Source organism: Molossus molossus, unplaced genomic scaffold (genome assembly GCF_014108415.1).
Source record: "Molossus molossus isolate mMolMol1 unplaced genomic scaffold, mMolMol1.p scaffold_m16_p_15, whole genome shotgun sequence".
Classification (NCBI taxonomy): domain Eukaryota; kingdom Metazoa; phylum Chordata; class Mammalia; order Chiroptera; family Molossidae; genus Molossus; species Molossus molossus.
In genome coordinates this window covers 1258577-1283520 of record NW_023425350.1, presented here as the reverse complement: position 1 = coordinate 1283520, position 24944 = coordinate 1258577, and the positions used below count along the sequence as shown (strand labels likewise).

The 24944-nt window shown below is 59.8% G+C and overlaps 1 protein-coding gene across 1 annotated transcript in view; it reads left to right on the top strand.

Annotated features, from left to right (window-relative positions):
- The window catches only part of EIPR1 (EARP complex and GARP complex interacting protein 1), an 84211-nt gene that overhangs the window by 51094 nt on the left and 8173 nt on the right, over positions 1-24944 (top strand). Inside the window, 2 exon segments of the mRNA XM_036263491.1 lie at positions 10401-10557; positions 20744-20843. Coding sequence (XP_036119384.1) covers positions 10401-10557; positions 20744-20843 — 257 coding nt within the window.

Genomic DNA, 24944 nt, shown 5'->3' with positions numbered 1-24944 from the left:
TGACACTCATTCCACTCAGCGCAGCAAGTCGTGTGGGGTGTGATGTGACTGTCCACGTCCACGCTGCCGATGCAAATGGGATCGCCCTGACCGCCCCAGCGGCTCTCTGCCCACCTCGTGGCCACCCAGCGCCCGCCCAGCCGCTGGGTCACTCAGTGTCACCATCCGCCCAGCTGTGTGGCAGGGGCATGCCTTTCCCAGCTCATTCCACCCAGGACCCCACAGGCAGGCGCATTCCGTCTGCATTCCCCACCCGGACACCGGCCCTGAGCAGCACCCAGGCTTCACCTCTGCCGCCTCCATGGGCTCTGAGTGGGAGGATTTCCCCACATCTCCCTAGTACTGACTGCAAAAAAGCAGTTGTTTTTATGTATAAACTGTGTTGGTTGCCTAATTTTATAGGAGAGTGTTTTTGATATTTGAGCCTGGGATAAAATAAACACATAGGTCAGTAAATCATTAGCTTACCCAAGAATTCAAGTTCCGATTCTCTACTTGTGTGGGCTGAGCGCTTACTTCCCTGTGCTGTAGAGATGCAGCCAGGCCTGCGGGCTGCGGGCGGCTGGGCTCTCGGCCTCCTGGGCTGCTGTGGCAGGGAGTCTGGGCTGAGATCCTCGCCGACAGGACCACGGGCCATGATCGCCAGGCCCAGGCCGCCAGTCAGAGAGGGACAGGGTCCTGGGCCCTTTCGGGGACCCAGCTCACAGACACCCACACACCACACCACTCAGGGACCTATAGCCGAAGGCCCTGCGGAGCCCTGTTTGCAGCCAGCCGGCCTGGAGGCTGCTAGGGACCTCTGTGCTTTGTCACCAGCAGGGTGTGAGGGGCGGCCTGAGACCCGTAGGGGCAGGGAGCATTTTCCGAGAAGGGCCAGCTAGTAATTATTTGCGGCTTTGCCAGCCCTACGTCTCTCCACGCTCATCCTTGTTTGCATTTGCACTTCTTTATTGTTGTTATTATTCTTTTTAATATGCTTTTATTGATTTTTTTGGAGAGAGAGGAAGGGAGAGAGAGAGAAACCTCAACGAGAGAGAACATCGATTGGCCACCTCCTGCACGCCCCCTACTGGGGATCAAGACCACAACCGGGGCATGTGCCCTGACTGGGAATCGAACCGGGACCTCTCAGTCCATGGGACATGCTTCATCCACTGAGCCACACCTGCAGAGCGCATTGCATTTCTTTCAAGTGCAGGAGCGCTCTTAGCTCATGGGCCGTACAGAACCAGGCAGCGGGCCAGATCCTAGCTCCTGGGCCGCGCGGGACCAGGCAGCGGGCCAGATATGGCAGCAGGCATGGCTGCCCGCCTGGGCGAGGTTCTTGGGGACAGCTGAAGCACTGAAGCAGGCTGCCCCGGGCTGGGAGCTTTCGTCTCCGCGGTGACAGTGCCTGGCTGCGGGGGACCGTTCCAAAGTGGCATCATGAACAAAAACACTGATCGGCATCTGGGTCCCTGAAGCCAGGGGCTGCATTGTTTTGCCTCTGTGACCAGCACCTCAGAAATACAGTTGCAGTTGGCGTCATCTGCTTGGTGACGTTTGTGACAATCCACTGTCGTCCTCCAAAACCCCACTGACTGCACAGGCCCAGTGGTGAGGTTCGTGGGATCGCATGAGGATCAGCATCGTTCCAGACTTTGCTGGGACCCGAGCTCTCCAGCCCCAGCTAGTGGGCCGCCCTCGGTCACTGTTTTGATGGGGAGGGGGCTCCAGGGGCTTCCGTCCCCCTGTCAGCTCTGCTCGCGCTCAAGGTCAGGAACTGGGGAGGTAGCCCCAGAGTGCCCCACCCCTTCTGCAAGGGGAGCACAGCCCCACAGGTCCCGCCCTGAGCCGCAGAGACACGCTGAGCCCCAGCACCGGTTCTGCAGACGTGGGCCCTCCCCTCCCATGCTCAGCCCCCGGGCCCCAGGCCGCTGGGGACGGCGGTGAGGAAGGCGGTAGCACATCCTGGTGGCAGTGTTACAGGCCTTCCCGAGGGCGGCTGGGGTCCCCTCGCATCAGGGGCTCTTGGTCTGTGAACTGTCAGGACAGGAACTGAGGAGAAGCCCGTGGCCTCTCACTCTGGTGACGCGGCAGCTTTCTGCCCAGACCTGCGGCCATGGTCTCTGCCAGCCACCGCCAGGGACGGGTGTCTGAGGCCATGGCCATTCATTCCCCTGCCCTCCCTCCACCCAGCTTTGCCCTTGCAGTCAGGGGGCCTGCCTGCGGGGCGGTGTCTCCCCTGCCTCTGCCTCCAGCTTCTCGGGCTGCCACACCCCTCCTGGGGCAGGTGCTGGGGTAGGAGGTGCCGGGCAGGAGGGGGCACTGTCTCTCCTCTGTTCCCTCTCTGTGGTCATCTCTGCTCCCTGCGCACCAGGCTGCCATGCACACAGGGCCCTGCCCTCCACATGGGACAGACTGGTGTGGAGAAGCCGGTTCAGGCACAGTGCTCGGCTTCCTGTGGGCCACCGTGTTGGGCCTGGACGGGGTGGCTCTGGAGCTGGGTCCCGCCTCATCTTCCCGCTGAGCCTGCACCGGACTCAGATGCTGAGGTCTCTAAAAATAGCCCCGGATTCTGGATCCATCCTCTCTGTGCCTGCGGCCCGCGCAGCCCTCCTCCAGCCTGAGCGGTTCTGCCCCCAGCCGGCAGTCGGGGCGGCTCCCGCTCACGGAGGCGCTGATCCCCTCTGTGGGCCTGTAAACCTGCGTAATCCCCGGCTGCGGCGCCTCAGCCCCAGATACCCGTCTGCCCTGCGCCCCTTTATCCTCTGGCTCATTAAGGCCTTTAGCTCTCACGTTCCGTGTGGAAAATAGACAGTGGCTTCCAGGCAGCTTAGAGACTCCAGTCGGGTGGTATCTTCTCTGAAAGCGAGGGGCCTGTGTGAGGCAGGTCCACTTCCTCCCGACACAGGCCTGCCCCGGGCCTCAGCGTCCTCTCTGGGCTGAGCCTGGGCTGGGCTTCCACGGGGCAGGGGCTGGCGGGCCGCAGCCGGGATTCCGGGCTCCGGAGGCTTTGGAAACAGACATGAACGGAGGAGGCCTCGCAGGCCGTCACGGCGCCTTCCTCCTAAGGTCAGGTTTCCTCCTGAAAAGGCCCGTGCTGCTGGCTGGGGGAGGGCTCCGCGAGGTCCCTCGGCACCAGACCCCAGGGTCCAGCCTGCTTTGCGTGTCTGGACGGTGTGCCTGCAGCCTGCCTGTTCTGCGCTGTTTACCTTCCATCTCCTCTGTTTCCAGGGTTGGAGAGGCTCTGGTAATGCCTACCGTATTCCTTGGACCCACGGCGCACTCTTTATTCAGCAAGTTTTTTTGGTTTGTTTGTTTTGTTAATCCTCACCCAAGGATGTTTTCCACTGAATTTTTTTTTTTTTTTTAAGATAGAGTAGAAGGGAGGGAGCGGGGAGAGAGAGAGAGAAACATCAATACGAGAGAGACTCATTGATTGGTTGCCTCCTGCACCACCCCTAACGGGGCTTGGGATTGAATCTGCAATCCAGGTATGTGCCCTTGACCAGGAATCGAACCCGAGATCCTTTGGTCTGAGGGCCAATGCTCTAACCCAGTCAAAGGCACATACCTGGATTGCAGGCTTGATCCCCAGCCCCGTCAGGGCGTGTGCGGGAGGCAACCAATCAGTGTGTCCCTCTCATATGGATGTTTCTTTCTCTCTCTCTCTCTCACTCACTCACTTCCCCCCCGCCCCCATCTACTTTCTCTAAAAATCAATGGAAAAAATATCGTTGGGGGAGGATTAACAACAGCCACCCAGCAGTCTCCACACGGTCGCCAGAGCAGACCCCACACTTCTCTAGTCTCACCTGCTGCCCTGCCCCTAGGAGGGCCTCACACTCGTTGCTCATGGCTTCAGTTCCGGCGCACCCCAGACTGAGCTGCCGGCACGCGCTCTCCTCCCGGGCCGCCCGCGGGGCCCTGGCCTGCCTTCTGGATGCCTTGGTGTCCGTGTCCACGCGCCCCGGTCTTCTTGGCCATTTCCCCTCGAACTTCTCCGCCCGAGGAAAGCGTCTCTTTCCTGTGGCCTCTCCCGGGGCCTCTGCTGAGGCATCTGCCCATCTGGACCTTGTATCATGAGCCATTGATTATGTTTCACATCCTGTGGGGAGCGTCTGCATCTAACTCAGCTCTGTGTTTCATAACCAGATGGAGGCCAGCACACACGTGACTATAGTTAGTGGCTACATGATGCTTAGCATGTACACATATGATTATAGTTAGTGTCTACATGATGGTTAGCACACATGTGACTATAGTCAGTGTCTACATGATGGCTAGCACACGTGACTATAGTCATGGGTACATGATGGTTAGCACACACGTGACTATAGTTAGTGGCTACATGATGGTTAGCACACACGTGACTATAGTCATGGGTACATGATGGTTAGCACACACGTGACTATAGTCAGTGGCTACATGATGGTTAGCACACATGTGACTATAGTTAGTGGCTACATGATGGTTAGCACACACGTGACTATAGTCATGGGTACATGATGGTTAGCACACACGTGACTATAGTCAGTGGCTACATGATGGTTAGCACACATGTGACTATAGTCAGTGGCTACATGATGGTTAGCACACACGTGACTATAGTTAGTGGCTACATGATGGTTAGCACACATGTGACTATAGTTAGTGGCTACATGATGGTTAGCACACACGTGACTATAGTTAGTGGCTACATGGTTTTACAAGTCAGCTTACTGCTGCCTAACAAACACCCGCAGAACCTCGAGGCGCCTCAGGCGCATGTATTTCTGTCCTCGCTGGTGCAGGTTGGCTGGAGGTCGGCTGGTCTGCTCTGGGCTCAGCTCCAGGCGCCATGATCAGTGAGTGGCCCTCAGCCCTGCGCCCGTGGCAGAGGTGTAAGTTGGCTCGGTCCGGCATGGCTGTGCAGTGGTCCAGGTCTCGGCGGGCCTCCCAGCTGACCTGGCTGGCAGAGCTGTGCCACGGCCGAATGCAGAGCCGCGCAGGAGAAAGGCCTCCGCCCTCGGGAAGGAAGGGCTGTAGACGCTCATCGAGGGCACAGAGCAGGCAGGCGTCAGCAAGGGAGGACAGTGGTCCCGCTTTCCACCGTGCCGTTGTTTTTAGGTATCGAGACTGAGGTTATTTGTTGAAAGTAAAAGAAGTGTTTTGAAAACATGAGAAGATGTGGGTGAAGCATGTGGCTGTACCAGGCGCAGTGCAGGTGACGCGTGTGTCAGGGGACCCTCGCCCGCCGCTGTGGGTGCCCTTCCTCTGGCTGGTGCCTCAGCTGCCTGTCCCCGAGCAGCTCTGAGGCTGGTGGGTGTGGTGGGCTTGCTGACGGGTGGTACCTGTGAGAGAGGGCGGGGCGGAGGCAGGCGGGCAGGCCGTGCCTCCACCCCCTGTGCCGGTGGGACCAAGCCCCAGCCGCCCTGCTGAGGGCCGCCCCAGCAAGGGTCACCGTGTCTGCCGTGCCCACCGTTAGCTAGCTCGGCCAGGAGGCAGGAAAGGATCACAACTTCTGAAGGGGTGACTTTCCTCGGCTTCCTGCCCACTCACTCCTGTTTCCTTCTGAGTCTGTCCGTGTGTGTGCACGCGTGTGCTGGGCCGGCAGCGTGCCGGTGCGGGCCATCTGCTTTCTCCCAGGGCACCGTCTCCCAGCTCCCGGCCAGTTGGCCTTCCTGGCTGGCACCCTGGCCTCGTCGGTGACTGCCAAGCCTGACTCTGGCAGTTGTAGGCTGTCACCGGGCCTCCTGGTCTGGGGCCAGAGAGTGTCACAGGCTGGTTGTCCACGAGCCACGCGCCCTGCAGCCTCTCGAGGGACGGGTCATCTGGTGGTGGGGGCCTGGCTGCCAGAGCGTGTTCTGTGCGTCCGGGCTGCGCACGCTCTTCCAGCATCGCTCTGCTCCTCCGCTCCACTCAGCACCTCCATCTTCTCAGCCGGATCCCAGCCCAGCAGGGCACCGGAGCTCAGCATGGCTCCCGCTGCATCTCTGCATCCCTGTGGCTGCCGGCCTCTTCCCTGCTGCCATCGGCCACTTGCGGGGTTTTTTGTGGAGGGTCTGCTCAGTCTTCTGCCCACTTTTAAAAATTGGGTCATTTGGCTTACTAAGTTGTGAGAATTCTTCCGTATTCTGGGACAAGCCCTGTGTCAGGCAGGCGTGTCGTCAGGCATGTCGTCAGGCGGGCGTGTCAGGCAGGCGTGTTGGCAGGTGTGTCAGGCAGATGTGCTCCCAGTTCTGCTTCATGTGTGAGCAGTTGTGCTTCCAAGAGCAGCAGCCTTTCCTTCTGATGAGGCCCAATGTCCTGGTGAATCAAGGTTCTTCATTTTTTTTTATCCTCATCCGAGGACATTTTTGCATTTACCTTCAGATAGAGTGGGAGGGAGAGAGGGGGGAAGAGAGAGAGAGAGAAACATCGACGTGAGAGAGACATCGACTGGTTGCCACCCACAGGACCCCAACCAGGGCTGGGGACAAACTGCATCCGAGGTACGTGCCCTTAGCGAGAACTGAACCCGGGACTCTCTGGTCTGCAGGCCGACACGCTAACTGCTGCGCCAGACCGGCCAGGGCGAGGTTCTTTGTGTTGATGTGGCCCGTCTGTCAGTCTCTCTGCTGTGATCGGCGTTCCCTCCCTGGTGAGGAAGCACCTGCTGAGCCCAGGCTGTGCGATCTGCTACCACGTGTCCTGGAAAAGACCTGTCTTCCTCCGTGTTTCCCTCTGACCCCCAGTCCACGTGGAACTGGCTTCTGAGTTGTTGTGAGGCGGATGCGAGTTCGTTCTCCACGTGGACACTGCTCTCCCAGCACCCCCTCTGCAAGACTCCTGCGCCCACTGCAGGGCGGGTTGGCCTGCGTCAGTGACCGGCTCCCTAAGGGCTGTCTACGTTCCACTTTCTTCCCCTGGGCTGCTCCACACTGATGGTGGCTGTAAAACGTCTGCTTTCCTTCCTCTTGACGCCCGTCCTGGCTGTGTGGGCGGTTCCCTTTCCCAGTAAGTTTCAGAGATTCGGGAGCAGGTCCTGACTGCTGCTCAAGAGACTGCGGAGTGAGCGTCCGGTCCCTGCGGTGCGCCCGCCGCCTGCAGGACGTGACCTCTCAGCCGCCTTCGGGCGGCCACGCGCAGGCCTGCGCCGCGAGCCGCACGTATTATTGGGGATTCGATTTGTAATGTGATTGTTAATACTTTTCACATCTCATTTTCTAAATTCTTTGCTAGTCTGTACATATCCAATTAATTTTTATGTCACCTTTGTGTTCAGCAATTTTGCTAAATTTTCTGTTTTGTTTCTAACTGTATAAATAGTGTAGAATCTCTCAAATTTCCCACACACGTGTTCGTTGGCATGTAATGCTCTATTTCTTTCCCTATTTGCTTACCTCTGGTTTTTTCTTGAGGTAGTTAGGGCCTCTGGCATAATGTTAACGAGAAGCGGTGACGCTCAGCACCGTGTTTAGTGCCTCTTCTCAAGGGGAAAGTGTTCACATTTCACCCCCAACTCTTGTGTTCACCCAGTGAGCAGGGAGTCACGGGGGAAGAGCTGTTTTCCTGACACCTGGACAGAGTTCTCCCAGGAAGGAGTCTGCGGCGGGGAGTGTGCCCCTCGCCGTGTCTGCAGCAGCAGCTGCTTTCACTGTCCCGCACCTGTCACCTGGGCCTGCCGTGCATGCCGCAGCCACGGTCCAGGGCTCGCGTCACTGTCCCTTCCCTGTCCCGCACCTGTCACCTGGGCCTGCCGTGCATGCCGCAGCCACGGTCCAGGGCTCGCGTCACTGTCCCTTCCCTGTCCCGCACCTGTCACCTGGGCCTGCCGTGCATGCCGCAGCCACGGTCCAGGGCTCGCGTCACTGTCCCTTCCCTGTCCCGCACCTGTCACCTGGGCCTGCCGTGCATGCCGCAGCCACGGTCCAGGGCTCGCGTCACTGTCCCTCCCCTGTCCCGCACCTGTCACCTGGGCCTGCTGTGCATGCCGCAGCCACGGTCCAGGGCTCGCGTCTCCGTCCCTCCCCTGTCCCGCACCTGTCACCTGGGCCTGCCGTGCATGCCGCAGCCACGGTCCAGGGCTCGCGTCTCCGTCCCTCCCCTGTCCCGCACCTGTCACCTGGGCCTGCCGTGCATGCCGCAGCCACGGTCCAGGGCTCGCGTCTCCGTCCCTCCCCTGTCCCGCACCTGTCACCTGGGCCTGCCATGCATGCCGCAGCCACGGTCCAGGGCTCGCGTCACTGTCCCTTCACTGTCCCGCACCTGTCACCTGGGCCTGCCGTGCATGCCGCAGCCACGGTCCAGGGCTCGCGTCACTGTCCCTCCCCTGTCCCGCACCTGTCACCTGGGCCTGCCGTGCATGCCGCAGCCACGGTCCAGGGCTCGCGTCACTGTCCCTCCCCTGTCCCGCACCTGTCACCTGGGCCTGCCGTGCATGCCGCAGCCACGATCCAGGGCTCGCGTCACTGTCCCTCCCCTGTCCCGCACCTGTCACCTGGGCCTGCCGTGCATGCCGCAGCCACGGTCCAGGGCTTGCGTCACTGTCCCTTCACTGTCCCGCACCTGTCACCTGGGCCTGCCGTGCATGCCGCAGCCACGGTCCAGGGCTCGCGTCTCCGTCCCTCCCCTGTCCAGATCGGGCTTTCCTGGTCCTGCCGTTCAGGAGCACCACCAGGGCCTCATTGCCCGTCTCCCACTCACAGCTGCCTGTGCCTCAGAGCTCGCCCCGAGCGCCGCCGCCCATCTCAGAGGCGCTGTGAAGACTAATCGAAAGTTTCAGCAAAAAATCCATCTCTTGTGTAGACAGAAACCGTCCTGCGTCTCCACAGCTACAGCGGAAGTGCGGACGTTCCGTGTCTGTGACACGTGATTCCTTTTCTTCCAGCCGGGTGTGTGGATTTCAGACCCTCGAGGCTCAGGAAGTGAGCACCGAGCCTGGGATCAGAGAGCCCGGGTTGAAGCCCTCATTCTTCCGCTTCCTCTGGCTGTGGTAGCGCAGAGGACGGCGACACCTGCAAGCGCGGCGGTGTGCTCGTGTGTTCGCCGCCGTGTTTCTTGGTCCATTGGTCGGTATTTAGGTTGAAGGGCCGTTGTAGCCGATGAGAAGCGGGACATTCCGAATGGAATGTACGGTCCTTTGTGTTTTCTCTTATGTGATGCGCAGGGAATACTGCGAGGTGCCCTCCCTCGTCCCCCAGCTCTCTGTGCACTTGCATCGCCGGCTTAGCACGGACACGGCATGTGTCACCGCCACGGACCAAGGGCGTCTTGAAAGGGGAAGGTGTTTAGTTAAGCATGTGGGTTAGGACGGAAAGGAAAGCATGGTGGGCGGTTTGGCTCAGCGGTTAGAGCGCCGGCCCGCGGTCCAGAGAGACCCGGGTTCAGTTCCCGCTAAGAGCGCGCACCTCGGCTGCGGTTTGTCCCCGGCCCCGGTTGGGGTGTGGGAGGCAGCCACTCGATGTGTCCCTTTCGCGTTGATGTTTCTCTCGCTCTCTCTTCCTCTCTCTCTCCCTCCCCCTCTATCTGAACAAAAATGAAAAAATGTCCTCCGGTGAGGATAAAAAATAAATAAATAAGTAAATAAATAAAAGAGAACTGAAAGGAAAGTAGATTTTGAAAGGATTTATAGTTAGGAATTCATGATTAATTTTTTTACTAATTGTAATGTATTGGCATCAAATTACCTTTTTAAAAAAATTATCTTTGTTGTTGAAAGCATTACAGATCGCATAATGTTAAATCTGATTTCTTTTGTCTTATTGAAAAATGTTCTAGAGGGGCAGACCCGGAGCCTGGCGCATCCGCGGAAAACAAGTGACCCCGGTCTCTCTTATCTAAGTTTAGTCTCTTTATCCACAAAGCGGCCCTTCAAGGTGCTCTGATAACGTGCAGATTTCAGGAGCATCTTCAAAATCAGGAGCGTCAGGACCCTGGGGCGGCAGTGAGCCGGGGTGGGGGTGGGGGTGCTCTGAGCGGGGAGGAGGAGATGCGGGGGTGCGGGGGTTTGCAGCGCTGTGCCCAGCAGAGGCCGGTGGTGCGTGTCCGGCAGCAGAGCCCGCGCGGGTTTCCCGTGTGCGCTCCTGGTCCCCGTCCTCACCGCCCAGTGCTCTGGGTCTCACAGCACCAAGGACACAATTTAGGGACCTGCGTGCTTCGTGCCTGTGAGCAAAAATCCATTTCATGCCAACATGAGACAGACCCGAGCTGCATCCGTGGTGATTTCGCTCCGTTTTTTAAAGAACTGTTGAGGAGGAACAGAAGGAAATCGATTTTGAGGACATTATGGTTTTCAGACCAGGAAGAAGCGGTTAAGAGGGAGCTGGGCCTTTCTGCTTGCTGACCGGGGGTCCCCGCGCGCGGAGTGGGGTGCCCGGGCCGGGCTGTGCGCGCAGCGCCGTGGTCTGGGGAGGGTGGCCGCGCGCACCCCTGCTGACGCGCCCCTCTGTTGCCAGCTGCAGACAGCAGGCTCCTGACCTGCGCCGCGGTGTGGAGGATGCCCGAGGAGTCGGAGCCCGGCAGCCACGAGTCCCCCGACGATTCGTCCAGCACCGCGCACGCGCTGGAGCTGCTCTGCAGCCTGGATAGCGCGGCCCACGGCAGCACCGCCTGGTAGGTTCTGCGTATCCGTCCGCCGAGCAGCCCGCGGGTCGGACCTGCGGGTCGTGCCGCGATCGCCCGCGGAGCTGCGCGCACTCCGACCTGTCCTTCCCCTGAGGAGACGCGGCATGTGGCTCGCCTTCTTCTTACTTTGGTCCCAGCTGTTGTCTAGATGGGAGCCTTTGCGGAAACCCTGCGCGTCCCGAGCCAGGGCTGCAGGGCCCCTTCATCTCAGACGCGCTTCCTGGCCGGCGGGAGGTGCCCTCGACGGTGCTGCGTGGCCCCTGGTGGCGCAGACTCGGCTCTCAGGCTCGAGCCGTGTTAGGCCGGCGGAGGGCGCGTGCTTCTGGGGCCAGGCTCATGCCTCCTGAACCCCAAGCCCTCTGCGGGTCATCCTCAGCGTGTTTGCCCACGTGTCACCTGCGGTTCCAGGGGCCTTGCCCTAGGGCCCCTGGCCCTCACTGCCCCGGGCGGTCGCAGGGACCCTCCTCAGGAACTCGCAGGTCCCTGCTGCCAGGCTCGCACTTGGGGTCACTGCAGACCCGCCTGCAGTTGTAGGGATGGCGGAGACCCCGCGCCCTTCCCCCGCTTCCCCAGGGCGACCAGCGAACCTCCCCGCTGGCTCAGAGGCCCGTGTTCACCGCCCACGTGTGCACGGCGACTTCGCTGCCCTCGCGTCCCCTGCCGTTCCCGGGGCCTCCCCTGTGGTCACAGTCCAGAGCCAGGGGCCCCGTCCACCTCAGTCCCTGGGTCCACAAGTCTGAGCTCCACCCTGTGAATTGGACTTCCAGAGTGTTCTGTAGATGAACCCGCCAGGCGTCACGTGACAGAGGCTCTTCTCGCTCGCGTCACTCCCTGGAGGCTCCTCCCAGTAGTTGTGATCTGGTAGTTGTGATCGGTGCCCTGCGCCTTTCGTTCTGAGCAGTGTTCTCGGGGGATGGGCCACAGTCCTGTGACCTTCACCTGCTGGCACGCCTGGGGCCCCAGTGTTTGGCGATCATGCATCAAGCTGCTCTGAACCCCAATGTGCCGGTTTCCCCATGGACCTGTGTCCCTTCCTCAGGCTGCACTGGCCTGGTGTGAGCAGCGAGCTGAGCTCTGTGCAGCCCTCTGCAGCCCTGCGGACTGGCTGTGCTCGGCCTCCCGCGGGTCCTTCCCCCACCTGCGTCCCGCGGCGGGAGCGAGGGTCCCGTCCCCCACCTGCGTCCCGGCGGGAGCGAGGGTCCCGTCCCCCACCTGCGTCCCGGCGGGAGCGAGGGTCCCGTCCCCCACCTGCGTCCCGGCGGGAGCGAGGGTCCCGTCCCCCACCTGCGTCCCACCGGCGGGAGCGAGGGTCCCGTCCCCCACCTGCGTCCCGGCGGGAGCGAGGGTCCCGTCCCCCACCTGCGTCCCGGCGGGAGCGAGGGTCCCGTCCCCCACCTGCGTCCCGGCGGGAGCGAGGGTCCCGTCCCCCACGTGCGTCCCGCGGCAGGAGCGAGGGTCCCGTCCCCCACGTGCGTCCCGCGGCAGGAGCGAGGGTCCCGACCCCTACCTGCGTCCCGCAGCGCGAGTGAGGACCTTGTCCCCCACGTGCGTCCCGCGGCAGGAGTGAGTGTCCCGTCCCCCACCTGCGTCCCACCGGCAGGAGTGAGGACCCCGTCCCCCATGTGCGTCCCATAGCAGGAGTGAGCACCCCTCCCCCCACATGCGTCCATGTCATGCGTATTCTACTGAGTATCTTCAGTGATGTAGTTTTATTATTAGACAAGGAATTTGAGTCACCAAGAAGGCAGGTGCTCTGGCTTTCCTCTGCCTGGACCTAGGGAGGGCGATGGGCACTGTGACCCCCACGTAGATGTGCGTGTGCATCGCTGACGCGCAGGGTCCACAGACGCTGCTCCCGCTGGAGACTGGCCGGCCGTCCTCCTTCATGCCCCAGCCCCTGCAGTGACTTCACGGCGGTGCCTCGGGCCGGCGGCCTGTCTGAGGGACTCGGGCCTCATGAACACACACCATCTTCACAGCAGCCCTGAGGGGGCGAGGCCGCCTGCCAAGGGAAGGCAGGGGTTCGGCCAGGTCGAGATGTCACCTGTGCCCGAGCTCCTGAGTGCAGCGGGGGGCATTGTGCCGACTTGGGGAGCTGACCGTTTAACTGAGGCCACCCCGGGCAGTGGAGGGACTGGGTGTGGGGCGGGGTCACTGTGGAGCCGCCTCATGGGAGGAACGGCCTTGGCGGGAGAGGCAGATGGAGCCTGTGTGGCAGGGCCCCTCCTTGTCAGGTGCCCAGCGGGCTTTGTGAGGGGTCACATGACTGTGCCCGCAGGGCCTGGGCCCTCTGCCGTGGCTGGTCCTTGGCGGTGAGCTCTCCACAGGGTTAGGGACCCAGGCAGGTTAGACAGACAGGAGCTCAAACCCACATCTCACCCTTCCTGCTGAGTGACCACACCTGTGAAATAGGGTGGACGGGACAGTGTTCTGTGCACACCCGGCACTTGGCCGGTGCTGGAAGTGGTGTTACTGGTGCTGCCCAGCTGAGGCTGACGGCTCCTGGCAGGGGCCCGCGGCTGCACCTGTGGTGTTTCCATGGCACCGCCCCCGCGAAGGCGCAGAGAGGGGCAGATACGGACGGTCGGGGCCGCATTGTGAGGTGACCGTGCAGAGTCAGCAGGGAGAGGGAGCTGGGGAGACCGTCTCCAGACAGGCGCTGTCAAAATAGCAGCCACGGGCAGACTGTGGGTTAGGTTGACATAAAAGCAACCAGCCAGGGAGACATCAAGCATAATGCTCAACCAGCTTTGCTGGTTTTGTGTCATGTTTGAGAGTGACAGAGAGTGATGTATCACTGCGGTTTGTTCCCAGGAGAAGGGCGGCAGCATGGACAGAAAGGGGGTGCAGCAGAGTTCTGTCTGGTGCATGGGGTGTCAGGTGAAGTGGACATGCACCTAGAGACGCCCTTGGGGGCAATCTCGGGGCTGCGGGTCCCAGCTGGATGTCTCTGCTGTGGCTGTGGGCATGGTTGGCATCATGGAGTTGCTGCCCGGAGGTGGAGTGGGTGCATTTTGGAGGGGAGACTGGAGAGGACAGCGGCAGGGGGAGCCGGCATGGCCCTGGTGCTGCGTGGTCTGGTCTGCCACAGTCTCCCTGAGACTGATGAACAAGCCCCACGGCTTTGTAACGAGGTCCTTCGGGTGCCGAGGGCACACCCTGTCCAGCGGGCTCTGAGACGGCCATCTTCACTGAGTGCACGTCCTTCCATCTTCTTCTCCCTGCCCTGTGACATGCCCTGGGCACACACTCCCCTCAGTCCTCTCGACGCCTGCTGCCGAGCACCTCTCCGTGCACGGCCTTCTGTGCTGGCCCGCGCAGGCCCGGGCTCGTGCTGGTGTGAGTTCACAGCCTCGCCAGGAAGCAGGTGTGGCTGACGGGTGCCGCGTGTGAGGGCACGGGCTGTGCTGAGACAGGACGGGGCGTCCGAGGGGCCGGGGGCTGGGACGGCTCCCAGGAGGAAGAGGTGTTTCAGCCAAGCCCCGGCAGTGTGCCAGGGTGAAGTAGCTGCAGCCTTTCTGGAAGAAGCCGTATCCTCGTCCAGCACGAGGCCTATCAGGCAACTCGCTTCCCAGCCGCAGCCTTGGCCCCGCAGAGGAACGGCTCTCCTGCCCCAGCGCGGGCTCCCCGGGCTCAGGACCCAGAGCCCCCCTCTTCGCGGGACCATTGTCGCCACCGAGAGCGGGGCCTTCGCAGACGCGTGGCAGTTAGGGTTGCCTGCTGTTGTCCTAGAAACAGAACCAGCCAGGAATCTTCTAGAAACCAGCAAGCCTTGTTGGCAGTTGGTGTCACGACCGCAGCAAGAGCAGTCTGAGCTGGTCTCTCCGCAGGCTGGTCCCCGGGTCCAGGACCGCTCTGTGAGTCACTGAGCCCTGTGGCGCCGGGGCGGCCGCCCGTGGCTCGGCTCGGAGGGCTGCTGAGAACCTCACGTCTCCCGTGCGCTGTGCAGCCGTCGTCAGTCGTTCAACCTTCACTGCGACATTCGGAAGTGGCCAGAGACCTTGTTCCCGAGAAACATCAAGATGTGTTTATTAAAACCTTCGCCTCCGAGAGCTCAAAGCCCGTATTTCCTGAAGCAGATCAGCGATCTCCTGTATTCCTTAGGCTTGTTGGCTTCCTTTTGAGTTTCCACGTAGTTTTTCTTTGTAGATGTGAAGTCACTTCTCCGGCCACTTGAAATTCACCGGATGTGTCCTCTGCTAGTGTTACTGAGAACAGCTTCCTCGCAGGGAGATGCATCCCTTGGCCGTGAGCGGCGGGCAGAGCTGCTGAGTGAGGAGGATGTGAGAGGCACCGGGAGCACAGTGCCCTGGAGGAAGCCTTCCCTCCCCCCTTCCCTCCTGCGCCCGGAGCACAGGCAGACAAGGGGCCCGTTTCCTTTAGCCATGGGGAGCAGGGGCAGCGCCCGTGGTTGTGTCTGAGGAAGAAAGTTCTGTGAGGCAGGCTACCCCTCGTCATGTCCTGTTGCTGTTTGACTTGTTTCTGAAGTGAGCATGTGGTGCGATTTGGATTCTCTATAGCCCTGGACTCAGTACATATGCAAATGTGCATGCCTCCTCCTGCTCCGCAGACAGGGGCATCGTGTGCACCTGACACTCTGCAGGCTGGGCCATCGTGTGAGTGTGTGTGTGTGTGCGTGTGCACCTGACTACAGACGCTCTACATGCTGGGCCATCGTGTGTGTGCACCTGACTGCAGACGCTCTACAGGCTGGGCCATCGTGTGTGTGTGTGTGCACCTGACTGTAGACACTCTGCAGGCTGGGCCATCATGTGTGTGTGTGTGTGTGTGTGTGTGCGTGTGCACCTGACCACAGACGCTCTACATGCTGGGCCATCGTGTGTGTGCACCTGACTGTAGACACTCTGCAGGCTGGGCCATCGTGTGTGTGTGTGTGTGTGTGTGTGTGTGCACCTGACTGCAGACGCTCTACATGCTGGGCCATCGTGTGTGTGTGTGTGTGTGTGCACCTGACTACAGACGCTCTACATGCTGGGCCATCGTGTGTGTGCACCTGACTGCAGACACTCTACAGGCTGGGCCATCGTGTGTGTGTGTGTGTGTGTGTGTGTGCACCTGACTGCAGACGCTCTACAGGCTGGGCCATCGTGTGAGTGTGTGTGTGTGTGTGCGTGTGCACCTGACTACAGACGCTCTACATGCTGGGCCATCGTGTGTGTGCACCTGACTGCAGACACTCTACAGGCTGGGCCATCATGTGTGTGTGTGTGCACCTGACTGTAGACACTCTACAGGCTGGGCCATCGTGTGTGTGTGTGTGTATGTGTGTGTGTGCACCTGACTGCAGAAGCCCTACAGGCTGGGCCATCGTGTGTGTGTGTGTGTATGTGTGTGTGTGCACCTGACTGCAGAAGCCCTACAGGCTGGGCCATCGTGTGTGTGTGTGTGTGTGAGTGTGTGTGTGTGCACCTGACTGCAGAAGCCCTACAGGCTGGGCCATCGTGTGTGTGTGTGTGTGTGTGTGTGTGTGTACCTGACTGCAGAAGCTCTACAGGCTGGGCCATCGTGTGTGTGTGTGTGTGTGTGTGTGTGCACCTGACTGCAGAAGCTCTACAGGCTGGGCCATCGTGTGTGTGTGTGTGTGTGTGTGTGTGCACCTGACTGCAGACGCTCTACAGGCTGGGCCATCGTGTGTGTGTGTGTGTGTGTGTGCACCTGACTGCAGACGCTCTACAGGCTGGGCCATCGTGTGTGTGTGTGTGTGTGTGTGTGCACCTGACTGCAGACGCTCTACAGGCTGGGCCATCGTGTGTGTGTGTGTGTGTGTGTGTGTGTGCACCTGACTGCAGAAGCCCTACACGCTGGGCCATCATGTGTGTGTGTGTGTGTGTGTGTGTGTGCACACCTGACTGCAGACGCTCTACAGGCTGGGCCATCGTGTGTGTGTGTGTGTGTGTGTGTGTGTTCACCTGACTGCAGACGCTTTACAGGCTGGGCCATTGTGTGAGTGTGTGTGTGTGTGTGTGTGTGTGTTCACCTGACTACAGACGCTGTACAGGCTGGGCCATTGTGTGAGTGTGTGTGTGTGTGTGTGCACCTGACTGCAGACGCTCTACAGGCTGGGCCATCGTGTGTGTGTGTGTGTGTGTGCGCACCTGACTGCAGAAGCCCTACACGCTGGGCCATCATGTGTGTGTGTGTGTGTGTGTGTGTGTTCACCTGACTGCAGACGCTTTACAGGCTGGGCCATTGTGTGAGTGTGTGTGTGTGTGTGTGTGTGTGTGTTCACCTGACTACAGACGCTGTACAGGCTGGGCCATTGTGTGAGTGTGTGTGTGTGTGTGTGTTCACCTGACTGCAGACGCTCTACAGGCTGGGCCATTGTGTGAGTGTGTGTGTGTGTGTGTGTGTGTTCACCTGACTACAGACGCTGTACAGGCTGGGCCATTGTGTGAGTGTGTGTGTGTGTGTGTGTGTGTGTTCACCTGACTGCAGACGCTTTACAGGCTGGGCCATTGTGTGAGTGTGTGTGTGTGTGTGTGTGTGTGTTCACCTGACTACAGACGCTGTACAGGCTGGGCCATTGTGTGAGTGTGAGTGTGTGTGTGTCTGTGTGTGTTCACCTGACTGCAGACGCTCTACAGGCTGGGCCATTGTATGAGTGTGTGTGTGTGTGTGTGTGTGTGTTCACCTGACTACAGACGCTGTACAGGCTGGGCTATTGTGTGAGTGTGAGTGTGTGTGTGTCTGTGTGTGTTCACCTGACTGCAGACGCTCTACAGGCTGGGCCATCGTGTGTGTGTGTGTGTGTGTGTGTGCACCTGACTGCAGAAGCTCTACAGGCTGGGCCATCATGTGTGTGTGTGTGTGTGTGTGTGTGTGCGCGCGCGCACCTGACTGCAGACGCTCTGCAGGCTGGGCCATTGTGTGAGTGTGTGTGTGTGTGTGTGCGCGCGCACCTGACTACAGACGCTGTACAGGCTGGGCCATCCTGTGTGTGTGTGTGTGTGTGTGTGTGTGTGTGAGACTTTCTGTAATGTCCTAGCACACACTGACGCCATCGTGTGTGGGCCTGTGAGGATTTGGGCAGCAGGCTGTGGCAGCTGCCCCCCCTGCTCCGGTGTGTCGAGTGCAGCCTGTGTTGGAGAACCCACCATGAAACACATGTAACTCAGTGTTCGCCTCTGCTGGTCACCATGGAGATGTGTTCTGGGGGAGGGGTGACTGCATCAAGCTCATCTGTGGGAGGACAGGTGAGACTTCCTGTCCAGTGTTTTCACGAGGTTCACTTCATGTGGTTTTTGAATTTTTTTACTCTGTGTAGAACTCAGTTACCTGAAATCTTCAGGGTTGCCCTTTTGAATAATGTGAGTTTTCCTAATCACTGAGTTTTGTGGAAGTGAAACATCAAAACTTTAAAAAACGATGTGGTAAATGTTCTAAAACGTTTTGGTATCTGGTACTTTTCAGGTAGAGCTGAGCACATGACCACCGCGTTCTGGGCCACGCTGCCGGGCCGCTCCCCACGCGGCGTGGGCCGCTCCCCCGAGGCTTCAGGCCTCTGAACGCGAAGCGTAAAGGGCCCGTCAGCACCCCTGCCCTCACGTAATCGGTTTTCACAGCGTAAAGCAGCCTCTCCGCTCATGATCCACGGCGTGTTCTCCGGTGGACTGAGAAGTCGGAGAACCAGGCTTGTGAGCACGGGCTCGAGGGGCGTGCGGCTTAAACATAGGTGAGCCGGGCGCCAGCCCTGGGATCCCCTTGTCCAGAGGCCTCTACGCCGCCTCCCATGTTCAGGCTGTTCCCCAGACCCTGCGTGCGATAGTTAGCTGGTGGACTTGCACTGGGCTCGCTGCTCATGCGTGTCCACTCTGCCTGGCGTTCTCCCTCTCCCTTCGAGCCCTGAGCAGGGCCACTCACGTGCTCGTCAGCGTGGAGAACGTGAAAGCATTTTAAGCCCCGGCCAGTTTGCTCAGTGGTTAGAACATCGGCCCATGGACCAGAGTCCTGGGTTCGGTTCCCACTAAAGGCACGTACCTTGCTTGCAGTTTGTCCCCGGCCCTGGTTGGGGTCGCGTGGGTGGCAGCCACTCGATGTGTCTCTTTCTCTCTCTTTCTCCCACTCTCCCTCCCGCTCTATCTGAAAATAAATGCTAAAATGTCCTCGGCTGAGGATTAAAAAAACAAAAACAAAAAGCATTTTAATAAATTGGGTCTACGCTCCAGAAGCCTGTAACCCAGCTGGGGCGTCCATAGTCCAGCCTTCATGGCAGCACAGACTCGTCCTAAGGCAGTGTTGGGTGTCGTGGTCAATAAGCTGTCTGCTCTGCTTCATAGCTGGGTAACCATCTTTGGCATCAAATTGGCTAATTTTAATCCCGTGCTCATTAGTTACCTGGGAATCTGGCTCCCTGGAGCCCCTGTTCAGGGTCCACGTGTCTGGGTGGTGAACCTTCCTGTGTCGCAGCACCCGGGGGCATGCCTGTCACTGCATCGCCGCGGGGGGCGATACTCCCTGTCCCAGCGTGGGTGTGCGTGTGTGTGTGCGTGTGTGTGCGTGCGCGTGTGTGCGTGTGGTGGGCGGGGACGTGCACACGTTACAGGTGAAATCAGGCGAAGAGCTGATTAATCTAAATGTGTGGCTGCTGGTGTATAGTGTTGGAGACAGTGCTTTGTCCCTCCCCCCTTTCCTGTGCTGAAACATCATCCCGTGGGCGGGTATTAGGGCGGGGCCTTTGGGGAGAGGAGGTCAGGAGCCCACAGGATGGGATTGGTGCCCTGTCACAGGCAGGAGAGCCCCTCTCTGCAGGGAGAGCGGCCCTCTGTGACCTGGGGAGGGTCCTCCCCAGAACCCCACCGGGCTGGCCCCTGGTCTTGGACTTGCAGCCTCCACAGCTGCGAGGGACCGACATCTGCTGTGAAGCCCCTGGGCCTGCGGTGTTCTGTCACCCAGCCGAGCTGCTGAGACAGACCGTGCCCTGCAGAGTCCCCTGCTCTCACCGGGACAAGGCCTCCCCCCCTTTCTGCCTTGGCTTTCACGATCGCCCCAGGTTCCAAGAGAAGTGGGGTCCTGTGCTCTGCACCACCTCAGCAGAATAGGAGCCCGGGTTTCAGGAGCACGTCTGCCCTTTCCCAGCCCCCTGTTCTCGGTGCTGCTGGAGGGGGAGCAGCCCGGATGCAGGGCCACCGGCCGTGGTCACAGTGCTGGGGTCCTGTGCGCCCCCTCAGCGGCAGCGAGAAGGCAGCGAGGTGACGGACAGTATTGCCAGCCCGCAGACAGCCAGCCTGGAGGACAGGGAGGCGGTGGCCCTCGAGCACCCTCCCGTCCTGCGGGAAGAAGAAATGGTGCGGTGTGTTCTCGGTGGCTTCGGTGATGCACATTAGAATCTGTGAGATGAAATCCTCCCCTTCTAAGCATCCAGGGTTCATCAGGAAAGAGAAACCCACACTGGTGAGCAAACTGAAAAGTTTTCTGTCTCCTCCTGGCTTCACTCCAGAGGTGCTGTGACTGCTGGTCCTTGTCAGTTATTCTCATGCACGTTGCTTCAGTGATAACGGGAAACTGACGCAAGCTGGCCGGACCGTGGGTAGTGAGCTGAGGTTACGGCAGGTCGGCCAAGCTCGGCCGTCCGTGTCCACAGGAGTCCTGCTGCGTCCTTGTGCCCGTGAGGGGACGGCCGCAGAAGGCCTGGTGTCCTGTCCCGTCAACGTGTCTGTGCCTCCTCAACACCCAGCTGCATACCCCTTCCTGCATCACTGGTCAGAATTGCTCAGCTCTTGGTCTGGTCAGCCACGGCTAGGACATGTCACTGAGGGTCTCAGTCAGCTGGGCTGGCAGAGCAACCTCCACAGGCCCAGGGCTTAAATAACAGAGTCATTTCTTCCTCACAGTTCTGCTGACTTGGGCTCCTGTCCTGGTGCGGGCGCCCTCTCACTGTGTCCACGTGGAGGGGGTGGGATGCAGGCTCCCGTGCTCAGGGCAGTGCTCACAAGGACATCGACCCCATCCTGGGCTCAGTGGCACCACCTCTTTCCACCTGATTCCCCAAAGCTCGTGTCCTAAGAGCATGTGAACCAGGAGAGGACACACGCATCCATCCCCAGCAGACATGACAGGGTTCCCAGCACTGAGCCACTTCTGTCCCGGATCAGCCCTGCTGCCGTGTGACGCGTGCAGGGGCCTCGTCCGTGCTCATCTTGCCCCTCCCCCGCAGCGTTGTGTGGGAGCCCACGGGAGACGGGAAGAGAGTGATCTCGCTGGCGGACAACCACCTTCTGCTGTGGGATCTGCAGGGAAGCTCCAGCCAGGCTGTGGTAAGTAACAGGAATTCCTTTCCAGCTTCGAATTTTTAAAAAACTTACTGGTTTGAGAGAACAGGGGAGAGATTTGGCTGAATTTCGAATACTCTTCTTGATCCATGTGTGTTTAGGGTGTTGACATTGACTATTACATGGTTAATGAATGGATTAAATTATCAATCAAAGAATTGGATGATTGGCTCCATCAGGTGAAATCTGCCCAGTACTGGGCCCAAGGCTGTGTACAGATGCGACATGGACCCGGAGAGTGGACGGACGGCCCTTTATCATCAGGTGTCCCCACGAGGCAGTGAGGCGTCCTGTTTCCAGTACATTGTCTTCTCAGTGAGAAGATGTGCCCACCTGCTTGGCATCATTCTGCTGATCGGTGTTATCTTCACATCTGCGTCTTTAGAATTTTCTCTTTGAAAATGTCATTTTCATGTGTAGTCATCATTTCATTGTATTTGTTTATGTCGAAATAACTTCAGAGTGAAAAGTCAAGAAATTCGAGGTGATGAAAGTCATCACGCTCCTCGAACCCAGGGCAGGGGCAGACTGCTGCCCGCGGTCGGGGAACCAGGAGGTGGCCTTTGTGCTGGTGTGTCCTGCCAGCGTCCTGCCAGCGAGGCTCATGGGCTCCCTCCCCTCGTGTGCCTCCGTGCAGGAGCCCCCTCCTTCACCCCGGGCGGAGAGGCCGGTCGGGTGCTGACTCATCGTTACTAGTGAGTGCCGCGGAACCTGACTTTACTTATTATTATTTTTTTTTTTTCTTTATTGATTTTCAGAGAGAGCGGAAGGGAGAGGGAGAGAGAGAAACATCGATGAGAGAAAACATTGATTGGCTGCCTCCTGCACACCCCCCACTGGGAATCAGGCCCACAACCTGGGCATGTGCCCTGACCGGGAATCGAACCAGCGACCTCTTGGTGCAGGGTCGACGCTCAACCACTGAGCCACACCAGATGGGCAGCCCGTTAATTTTAAAACTCCTCATCTCCAGAAGGGAGTCTTACAGCCTTCGATTGAAATTGAGAGTTGGCTTGTTTTGTATGCATTCATAATATTTAAGGGAAAAAATCACTATTTTAAAAATTTTATTAAAAATAAAAATGGTGAGACATCTCTCTAGCATGGAGTAAGTACAATGCAAATTTTACCCAAAGTTTCAGGGTAAATCAGGACTGTTAAAGGAAACCCAATGCCTAAGATTGTCCCCTGCGGCCCCCGTGGATCTGGGGCAGAGACCTTCACAAGGCCCCCTCTGGGGGCTCGCTGGGGAGTCTGGGTCAGAGTCCGGGTAGTGCCTGTCCGCCCTCCTGCAGGCGGCTCAGTAGCTGCCCCCAGGGGCAGGGGAGGAGGAGGAGGAGGACGGGCTCCTGCTGAAGGGCTGAGGCTGCTGCCCAGGACGGTGTGGGCGCAGCCACCGGAGCCGAGCTGGGGGCGGGGGAGGCCCAGGCCAGCGACCTCAGCCTCTCGCACGAGGGTCAGCAGGCGCCCCCATGCCCTGCCCCGCAGCCGTCCTGTCATCAGACTTCGTGCACATCTTCAGGCTCCGTCCTCACAGAGCGTTTACGGGGGGTGATTAATCTGTAACTTATTTTCTGCAGAGACCAATTTAGTGTTCTCGGCCCCTCTTTTATCCGCTGTCAGCAGTCTGTCAATATCGCTCTGTGACCTCGGCCGCAGCATTTAATACCGAGGCCCTCTGATCGATCCGCCGTCTTCACACTCAGCTCCCTGATTTTTTTTTTTTATTGTTTGAGGATATTGCCTTGTGTAGTGAATCTAATCTCAGGCTCGCTGCATCATTACCCTTTGCAATTAAACTGGAGGTTCTCTGCCATTTATAATCATTAGCGGGAGCCCAGGGGAGGCCTGGGGGCGGGTCTTCGGGGTCCCGGACCCATGAAGGCAGGGGCGCCCCTTCGGTTCTGATCGGTGCTCATCCATCTCCGGCTGCAGCTCTCGCCGCCTGCGGAATAAATTGTCCTCCCAGGGCGCAGCGAGCAGAAGAGCTGGAGGAACAAGGTGGCCGTGACCCGCCGCCCTCCTCCCTGTGCCGGCAGCCGCGGGAGCTGCGGAGAGGAACCCGCCTGGGGCCTGCGCTGCTAAGGCCCGAGGCAGTGAGTGCCGGACGCGCTTTGGGGCAGCGTGGGCTCCAAGGGCACCGTGTGCTGAGAGCTGTTCTGGCCCAGGTTCAGACTGTTCCGCAGGAGGGTCCAGGGCCCGTGGGGGGGGGGGGGGCTGGGAGGGACGGGGACGCCATTACCTGCACTGTGGCCCTGTCGCTGTGCCCGGTTGTGTGGTGGGGAAGCCGAGCTGCCCTCAGGAGGAGCTGGGGGTGCTGGGCCTGCTCCCCGGCCTCGGGCGGTCGGTCACCCCCGCCCCCACACACACACACAGCTTCCTGTAGCTCAGAGTGGCTCAGGGAGAGGGAGGTGGAGAGGGAGAGGCTTGTCTGGGTGACTTCTCAGGCTTCATGTCCAGAACCCGAGTCGAAGCCCGGTGGGCTGTGTACAGTGCGGGCCTGCTGCTCACCCTCTGCGGCTACGGCGAGCAGACTCACCCGATGCCCTTCTCTGGTCTGGGTCCTGTGCTGTCCTCCTGGTCCTTCTGTGTGTGACTCGCCCAGGGCGCAGACCTCTTTGCAGCCCTGCAGCGTGGCCGAGGTGCCGGAGGGACGTGGGCGGAAGGGGTCTGACTTCGGGGCCGTGCCCTGACTGTGGGGACACCCCCACCACCTGTCCCGCTCCGGGCGAGGACTTGTGTGTTCATCTTTCCTTCTTGTCTTTGCTTCCCCCCAGCAGGGTCTTTGCAGAGCAAAGTGTTTTCATCTTTAATGGACTTTGTTGTCTGGAGCACTTTCAGGTCCTCAGTGGGACTGGGGAAGGCACAGAGGTTCCCATGTCCCTTCTGCCCCTCTGTATAGCCGCCCTGTGACCGCCGGCCCCCAGAACAGCATCGTGACAGCTGTGAGCCCACGTGGACACGAGGTCCTCCTTTCCTGCGGCATGGTGTTTGAGCACCTGTGAGAACGTGGCAGCCTGCTCACTGGTGTGGAAGGAGAGTCTTGTTGTCCAAAGCCTGGTAGGCGTGGCATCGGCCCTGGCGCATTGTCACAGCCAGTGCAGGTGGCCAAGACGGCGAGGACAGCGATGGGGGCGAGGACAGTGATGGGGATGAGGGTAGCCACGGGCGCAGGACAGCCACGGGGGGCAAGGACAGCCACGGGGGCACAGGACAGCCACGGGCACAGGACAGCCACGGGGGCGAGGGCAGCGGCAGGGCTCCCTGGGATCCCATGCCCCCTGCCCTGGCCTCATGCAGACGTGACGGGCTCAGAGTGTGCGGCGAGCTCGCCCCTCCTTGATGGTGAAGCTGCCCCCAGGACGCAGCCTCAGGCCCACGCGCTCTGACTCCCGCACCTGACGTGAGAAGAGTTGGGTTCAGGAAGCCGGCACTGTTTGAAGGTGACGGTGTGAGTGGCAGAGCTGGGACTGCAGCAGAGGTCTGTTCCACTCCCCTCCCCACAGAAGCATCGCTGGGGTCCTCACTCCTGGGCCCCAGGACTTGTGAGTGAGCATTTGAACATCTTGAATGGTCAGTAACATTTTGTCCTGTGGGAGTGGATTTGATTTCTAGAAACAGCCAAGAGTGATTTGGAGCAAAAGTTATTTATAGGATAGTTCACAAACCATGTGAGGCTGCTGGTGGGAAACCTGTGGAAACTCCACTAAACCGACATTCCAGAACATTCTATGCCGTCTGCACCACTCACATCAGTGGGACCTTTGAAGCCACATGGAGGATAGGAAGAGCGTGAGCCGGAGGGCCCGGGTGGCCCCGGAGCACAGAGGCAGCAGGAGCCACGGGCAGGGCAGGAACCAGAGCCAGGCCAGCGTGTCTGCAGAACCCAGCGGGCCTCGGGGCCGGCAGCGTGGTCTGAACGCCAGGCCGTGGGGAGCCGTCACGTGGGCCCGGTCCAGCCCGACCTCACAGACAGGAACACTAGAACCCAAGAGGGCCGGGCCTCGCCGTCACAGCAGACCCGTGTCCAGCTCACTCTGCCGTGTGACCTGCCAGGGCAACGGGAACCCCACGCACGGCGGGACG